The sequence below is a fragment of the Pinus tabuliformis genome, chromosome 5_2, assembly GCF_031772625.1.
Source record: "Pinus tabuliformis cultivar Carrire ecotype Pingquan chromosome 5_2, CPIR1, whole genome shotgun sequence".
NCBI lineage: Eukaryota > Viridiplantae > Streptophyta > Pinopsida > Pinales > Pinaceae > Pinus > Pinus tabuliformis.
In genome coordinates, this window is record NC_142306.1 from 454,303,656 (window position 1) to 454,311,964 (window position 8,309).

Consider the following 8,309-nt stretch of genomic DNA (forward strand, 5'->3'; position numbering starts at 1 on the left):
GGGTTTGCTCTCGCGTCTGGAGTAGTTCTTGGTAAGTTCTAATATTTTACCCTCAGGATTCGTTACAGTTTTATTTTTCTTTATCTATAGGATAATTTCCCTTTAGTTTCTCTTTTGAAAAATAAGAAGGAAATTTTTCTTCCGCTCAACGAATTCATGAGGAATTCCTTGTCGTTCGCAGAGCTCACATGGTTACGGGAGCATTGGGACTTATCCAGTCGGGATTATCATTAACGGCTTGCGGCGCACCTACCCAGGTTCATTTTATGGGCAATGCACTTAAGGCTTTTTGCCAGAGCATTGTTTTCATTGTGTTACTGTACTTTAAATCTTCTGTTGGAACTTACTTCCAGGGAAGGTGCCACTTTGTGGCTGCTTTTTCTTCTCAGTTCTTCTGTAATGATAATTACGACCCTTTTGGACAATATTTATGTGGTCTTTAGTATATTATTATCTGCTGAAGCAAGTCATGCCCTTAATGGTTTCCTTCTCTGTTAGGAAAGACAGAACTGGTGTTGAAGCTCTCTTTCCTCACGAACCCTGCAGGGGCTTTCTTGTCATAATTCTGAGTACGAAATTTGACTGTCATTTTCTGCATCTTTCTTTTATACATTGTTTGAACTCCTATACAAAATTTCCCACAGAAGAGAAAAAAAAGATATTACAATCATATTGTAAGAGAAACAAAAGATATTACAATCATATTGTAAGAGAAATGATCTGGCTACTAACAAATGAAAACCAACATGAAATGATGATCTGTATTAACTGCATGTGGGCATCAGACTGTCCTTGTACAGTGACTTAAGCTATTTGGCCAGCAAGAAATGAAAAGAATTCAAAACAAAGATGTTATTACTAATCAAGTTTGACACAAGAATAGATATGCATATTAAGGGACACAGCCACCTTTAAAGGAAAAGAAACCAATAATACTAAGATCCCTAGATATATATATATAACAATAGTGTGGAGTTATTTCAACGAGGCTTGTCAAGGTAATCCCAGCTATTGTGGATCATGAGGCATTACTTTAAGAGACAATTACGAGATCAGTTTCAAAGAAGAGCTGTAGGAGATGGATCAAACAACAGAGCAGAACTTTATGCTTTTTGGTAGATTCTGAAAATAGCAATAGAGAAAGGTTTAAATTGTCTACAGGTGATAAGAGATTCCAAACACATTGCAAAGAGGTCAAATGGAAATTTCAATCAGGAAAATTTGCAGCTGGCCCATCATTGGACGGAATCAGAGAAGCAAGGAAAATTTCCATGTCATTATCCTTTCAGCACGTCTGCAAGGGATAAATATGAAGGCTGATATATTGTCCAAGTAAGCACTGAGGATGCAGAACAGATGGATGGAGATGATTGAATACACCATCTGGACCTTCTCATTCAATCTATTTCTAATCAAGCTATTATAGTAATGACCTTTTGGATGGCTGTTTTGGAAGCAGTGTGTTGTAAAATTTCCATGTTTAAGAAACTGATCGTAAGTAGTTTTCTCTGGTGTCTTGAAAAACCTGGAGGATTGCATTAGGTGAAGGCTTTTGAAATTTCTTAAGAGTTCATGTATGGCACAACACACACACATATATATGAGAGCACTGGATTTATCAGAGGGTTGGTGAATGGGAGATTGCTGAAGAAGCTGTGGTCTCTTTCCCAATTTCCCTGTGATCCCAATTTCTGTGGGAAAACTCTCAGCATCCAATAAAGATTGCCAACTACACTCAAGGGAATCAAGTTTTTCTTAAACTCTCAATGAAATTTTGTTTTTTCCTTCTAGCAGAACCCTCTCATTCAGATGTGCTTTTGCATGCTGCAATCTAGAAAAACTTCTTGTCACTTTCATCGTGCCAAAACATGAAGAGTGTAAGTTTCAGACAATAATCACAGACAATAATATAAAAAGATTTTGGAGGAGGGCCAGCCTGGAGAGAAAGAAGGTGGTCTTGTGGTGACATTAGACAAACCCCCCGAGTTCCTCTCAGGCTGCAATTGTGTCTCAGGGCTTTATCACTTTGAGTGCAGGTTTGGGAGGTAACATTGCACATCCAGCACAAAATATAATATTTATAAGGTTAATAATAGGTTTATAAATATCAAATCCTGCTGCTATATAAACAACAGCTGATTCAACAAACCAAGTTGACTTAAGATTATGCTGATGCCATACGGAAAACAGAAGTATGAGAATCGCATATCGAAAACAGAAGTATGGGAGACACGACCTGAAAATAGAAGTAAACTTATTATTCTGAGCCAACATACAGTGGTAACACCTGGGTCAACACGTTCGTGTTTGGGTTAGAATTCAAGGGCAATAAAATTTAAAAACAGTTTACTATGTTCAGCAAAGATAAGTCAAAATTAGGTATAACTTCAAATATTCAAACAAAACTGGGTATAAATAACTCTAAAGACTAATCTCATCTTTTAACAAATCTTACCTCCAAATAAATAAATAATCTACCAAGCCACTTAAATTTGCCATTAAATTAGTCACTGCCTGAGATTGGACACTAAATTAGTCACTGCTTGAGATTGGACAGAATCCAATTTAGTTCCAAAGAACCTTGCGAAATGTGGTGCCTAAGGGTCACAATAATGGCCTTAATGTTCGAAGAGCTCACACAGACCAAAGAAAAATGGGGCAATCAAGAAGGATCAGATGTTAGAAGAGTTAAATTTAATTTGCCCTTGTCTGAACATGCTATGACTTGGGTCCTTTTTAGGTTACTCAAGATAACTGGAAGGGAAATCAGTATTTTTGGCCTGAAATCCAGAAAAATAATTTTTGGTTGATAGAGTTGCTGGTACCAGATGTTAATATTGCACAATTTGATTGAGCTAGAAGTATTATAGGGTGCTGAATCCATTTTTCATTACAAATAACAATTTCATCAATTTTGATAAAGATAGGGCTGAAATCTAATGACGGAAACCAGAAAAAAGGTTAGAAACATGTATCGTAATTTTCTTTTCATTTAATTTATATATTGAAGTTAAAGTCGACTGATAACTATAATAGAGTATTCAATAGAAGTGCCTTAAATTTTTTAAAAACATCTAAAATCTACTTTCATTTTCACTAATAGCATTTCTTTTCAAGTTTCACTTGAATTAACTTTGGGGAACATTAAAAAAAAAACCCTAAAATCTTTTGCAAATTTCCCTTGAATTAACTATTAGAACCATTACTTTCATTTTCAATAGATATAAACCATGGCTAAATCAAACAAATAGCATTCAAATAACACTCACAGTTACATACAATGCTCTGTGCTCTCCACGAGTACAAAATCCCTTCCATTTCTCGCAATAGAAAATGGCATTCCAGCACCGCTATCAACAGTCTGTATGTCAACCACTAAAATTATTTTTCAACAGTTTGTATATCAACCACTAAAATTATTTTTCTTCTATAGACAAAACAAAACTCAGATCCAGAAAGAAACCAAAATATCTTGCAGAAAACTTTACCATTGTGAACTTGGTTTCTCAGCATATCTCCTCTCAGCGAACCTTGTGATTATTATTTTCCAGCCCTGCAACGAAGGTCCAAAAGTAAAACAATATGGTAGAAATGTAGACCTTATATATGTTTATAACATGGTAACCCCTATTCATTATACAAACTCATTTTAAATGCGAGTTGTTAAGTATGATCCCTCAGGTTCATGTTCCGCCAAAGGTATATCACTGTTTCATAAGGAATGCACATATTTTTGACAGAACCCTGAGCTAACAGCTAACATTTAAGACTAGTCTATAAGCCTATATAATATATAAGTGTTTCCTTTACAACATGCATCTCAACAAAGCCCTGCATAATTTTACAATCAATGCCAAAAATTAAAAACGACTGATGCCAAAAAAAGAAAACATCCAGTAGTGAGAATCAACCAAATTAAACGCAAGATCGAAGAAACTCGAAACAGAGGAAAATTAGAAAAGGTTACACATCTAAAATTAAAAGCAGAACCAAGACTGGAGGGAATTTATACCTTAATTACAGTAATTAAAGGTGATGTAAATCATGGAACAGTAATTAAATAACATGAAAATTATACCCAAATTATAGTAATTAAAGCAAGTACAGAACATGTGCAAGTAAAAGGAAAATCCCAAAATGCTAATGCTATTGCTTTTGTGAGCCGTGTCCGGATGGATGGGGTTTCACACCATCCACAAATCTCCACTTCAAGACACTAAAAACATTCCGCATACCATGGGGTTTTTATATACATTGCGATTACAATACTAATCTACTGGGACACGCTGCGGATTTAGGTCAATTTGTGTAGCACAGCTCAATTTGAATTCAATTTATAATACAAACCGACCTAAATCCCTTCATTAATTAGTGATCAACAAAATCGGGTAGTAATTACCTCAGATATTGCTAGCTCTCTTTTGAATTCTGTAAATCTTCAACGATCCCTTACAAATAGGTCTTACAAATTAATTGATCAACGTTTTCACTCCTTTTCCGTAGCAACGTCGATGATTTTTTTGGAACATCAACAGAATTTCCCAAACATAAAGAATTAAATTACCTGTGGAAACCAATATCGGCCCGGGCGTATAGCTCCAATTGCATAGAAACTGATTGATTCATTAATGAATGAATTATCTTCTCTTCATCTCTTCTTCATCCACAATTAACCCTAAGAACATACACTGACAAACCTGACAACAGAACATAGGCCTACCCTCCAAGACCCCACACACAGAATAGACATCCACACAGAAAAGAGAAAACACAGAGACAGAAAGCACATTAACCTCAAAACAGACGCAGACTACTATATGGATGCAGACAAGAAGGAGAGAACATATAATAAATTAAAGCAGAAACAGAATTATATAAAGATATCGAGGAGCTTTTTCTAATGATAAACGAAAGCAGAAATTTTATCTTTAAAATCATAATAGTTATGAACCAAAAATTTAAATGAGAAAAAAACTTGTACAGAGGCCTCTTGGCCAAACAAATTATTGTGAAACCCATATATGTGTTGACTTGTTTATCTGAATAGAATCTTACACAAACTCTCAGACAGAGACTCTAAGAAACCCTACAGCCCAAAAACCTAATGAAACCAGTAATCATAATAAAAAAATCCCATTATGATATTCAATAATAATGCAAGCAAAGCAGTGCGGTAATCTTACATTAGTGTAATCTCGGTCGGTGAGCCACCACAAGCATTTACTGGTAACATCGTAGACCCTTCTATACACAAACGCCGAAACCCCCGAGGGAAGTTGAACACCCTTGCTGAGAAACGCGACTTTACAGGGATGAAGCAACGATGCCCCCGATATCTCATCCTGGTGGAACGAATAAAATACCTCGTTGGGCGGCAGGGGGTCAATTGAGGCGCCTTTGCCTAATTTCACGTCAGCAGGCCTGTAAAGCCAATTCACTCCCAGCTTTACGTCGCCCTCCTCGTCTACGACTTGGTGCCGTATTATTCCAATGAATGGCGGTGCATTGCCGGCCCTAAATAGCGCGCAGTCCCCATTGCTAATCTTGCGACCATCCTGCAAACAAATAACAAAAATAGGCAAAAAGACACAAAAAGAAAAGTTTCAAACCTAACGCTTAATCAAAACCGGTGCCAAATTAAGATAAATTTCGCCAAAAACGTAAAATGAACGGGCAGAGGAGGGGAGATTCAGCTAACCTTTGAGACGAGGAAGCTGTGAGTGGAAGACAACATGTGCCACCGCTGGTGACTTAGGTGCCCATGCATAAGAATCTCATTCCTCCTCCCTTTTCCATCGCACAACACAGTTCGCTCAGAAGATCTCCACTTCCATTCCAAATAAAAAACCCATTCAGCTTTTGCAGAGGTCCGGATTCGACCTCGCGACCTGTCAGTGACTGTCTTTGTATACAGAGTCACGGGCAAAAAGAAGGCGGCGGCAACCATGAATACCTCCGCCCTCCGATATGCAGGCCGATATGCAGGTAATTAGGTAGTAGTTTCTTGAACAAAAACGAAAACGAAAACGAAGTTCGCCAGGTGTCGGTAGTAGTTTCCTGAACAAAAACGAAAACGAAGTTTGCCAGGTGTCAGCGTCTAGTCGTTTGCCAGGTGTCAGCGTCAGAAGGAAAAGGACGACGAAAGGTCCCTTTCAAAGAAAGGCCTATCGGCCTAATTATATGTATCAAACAAAAAAACTATCTAAAACAATAAATTGAAAAATCTAAATCCATTCTGCAGTCAACTTATTACTTCACTAAATTACACGCTTTTGGATGCAGGCTGGTCAAACATATATTCATATCAGTGTTAGAGGACTAACGCGTGACTTCGTCACCGTAGCACGCAGGCCGGAAGCAGTGAAGGCCGCGTTTACAAAGTCAAAAATTTTAATGGTCGTAGCCACCGTCGTAAGCAACAGCTGGAGTTGTCGCCTGTGAATAGCTTGCAAAGCCGTGCGGAGAAAGTTCCGCAGTCGAGCTGTAGGTTGTTTTTAACGGAGTTGTTTTTAAAGAGATTATTTGGAAGTTTTTTTGCTGGTTTTTTTTTGTCAAAATTCTGCAACAATGTATTGAAATAGCAAGTTTGATAGTTAATTTCTGCACAATCGAAGTGTTGCAGGGGTTTTTCAGGGTACTGAATCCAAATATGTTGTTAAAAATCTATTTTAAATAATACAAATCAAAATTTAACCTCAATTTTTTCCGCCAAATTCTATCACCGAAATCTCCAAAAAATCTCACTAAAAACAACTCCGTTTTTAAGACAGAGCTGTGAGAGAAAGCCGACCCGTTTGGAAAGGTGTGTGGGCTCGAAAACTAAAAAGTCAAGAACTTGGTTAATCAACGGATCCCGCTGGTGAGAAGTGAGAAGCGTGTGGGAAAATTTAAAGGCCAAGACCATAAGAAGCCAAGTTTAAAAGGTAAGCTCATAAGAGTTTTAACGAACTTTTATGAAAAAGGGATTTTATAAAAGGTTAAGGATTTTATCAAAATAAAAAACGATTTTATAAAAGGTTGTTATAATTTTTTTCCAAATGATATTTTATTAAAAGTTTATGAAAGATTTGAATTTGACAAAAGGGTTTTTATTAAAGTGGTTTTTGAAAAAGGTTTGCCAAAGATTATAAAAGGTATTTTTTTTGGAAAAGATGTTTTTGTTAAAAAAATGGGGGAGATTGTTATGAGTAGTTGTTTTTTTTTAAATTAAAAGGTAAAAAATAAAATTTTTATTGGAAAGTGAGTTTAGGATTTTGAAGGTATGTTAGTCTATAAAATATCTTGGCGTTTTGTTAAGTATGATAGTTTTGTTGGGAAGATTGTGCTTTATAGGGGTATATATTGAAAATCATATTTTCTTTCCGGGGCGATATGGAAGATAGCCTCATGCAATGAGGAAAGAAACTATTAAACAGAGGAAAGACCGTAATCATGGGTTGCAAAGTGCGATTGAAGAAGATTAAGAAAATGAATCGAAAATAAGAGATAGAGATTGTTGTCGTGTTTAGAAAGGTTCAGACTGCAGTCGAGGAACTGAGAAGTCTAGCAAAAGACAAAGAAGAATTTGGTGCAAGGGGGAGTGACATGCAACAACAGGTTATGTCACAAGCAAAGAAGTCAGTGGCAAATCAAAGAGTAGATGAGCAAGACTCTGAGAGAAAAAAAAAGCTTGGAGAATCCCACTCAAAAGCGGATGATGATTGTCAAGACCATAAAATTGAAACCCATTATGCAAGCATGCATATGGATGAAGAAGATGCAACAAAGATTGCAGAGAGAGAAGCAGTAGCCTCTGTATGTGAAGCAGAGAAAGAACATATAAATGCTCAAGGAATTCATTATAACGTGGATGATGCAGGTGATTGTGAATCCCACAGTGTTGAAACACATGTGGATGATGTCTGCAAAGTGAGATGTGAATTGGTGCAACCAACCGCAGTTGATGGATTTGGTGAAGTTGGAATGGTCAATGAAATTGACAATGAGCACATGCATGCTTCGATATCCCACCATAGTGTAGATGAAAATTATGTTGATGATATGTGTGGTTTCTTTTTTGAAACAAGGATTGATTGTGGCAATATGGTAAGCATAATGTTTGATGAAGAATTGAAGGTTGAAGTTGTCACTGTAGCAACAATATATGAAGCAGTTAGAATTTTTCATGAAGCAGTATGTCATCTAGAAGCAACTAGTGATCAAGAACAGGATAAAGTGATTGAAGAGTTTTTTATGAGAATATCCACTAACCACATAATAGTGGAAGATAGTTTCAGTGAAGTTGAAAAGAAGGCAGAGAAAGAAGATGT

The 8,309-nt window shown here is 36.7% G+C and overlaps 1 protein-coding gene and 1 long non-coding RNA gene across 2 annotated transcripts; both read right to left on the reverse strand.

Moving 5' to 3' along the window:
* Positions 1-501: 501 nt before the first annotated feature.
* On the reverse strand, positions 502-3,511 carry LOC149159641 (uncharacterized). The gene is made up of 3 exons (XR_016261756.1): positions 3,489-3,511; positions 3,270-3,361; positions 502-624 (listed from the first exon to the last, which is right to left on the reverse strand). It is a non-coding gene; the product is annotated as an uncharacterized LOC149159641 (long non-coding RNA).
* A 6-nt stretch (positions 3,512-3,517) lies between these two features.
* LOC149159642 (uncharacterized) lies at positions 3,518-6,009 on the reverse strand (the record flags this gene model as incomplete). Its single annotated transcript, XM_089434375.1, has 3 exons — positions 5,699-6,009; positions 5,184-5,555; positions 3,518-3,553 (listed from the first exon to the last, which is right to left on the reverse strand). Coding segments are annotated over exons 1-3 (657 nt in total), but the record flags the coding sequence as incomplete, so codon positions are not given.
* Positions 6,010-8,309: the final 2,300 nt, after the last annotated feature.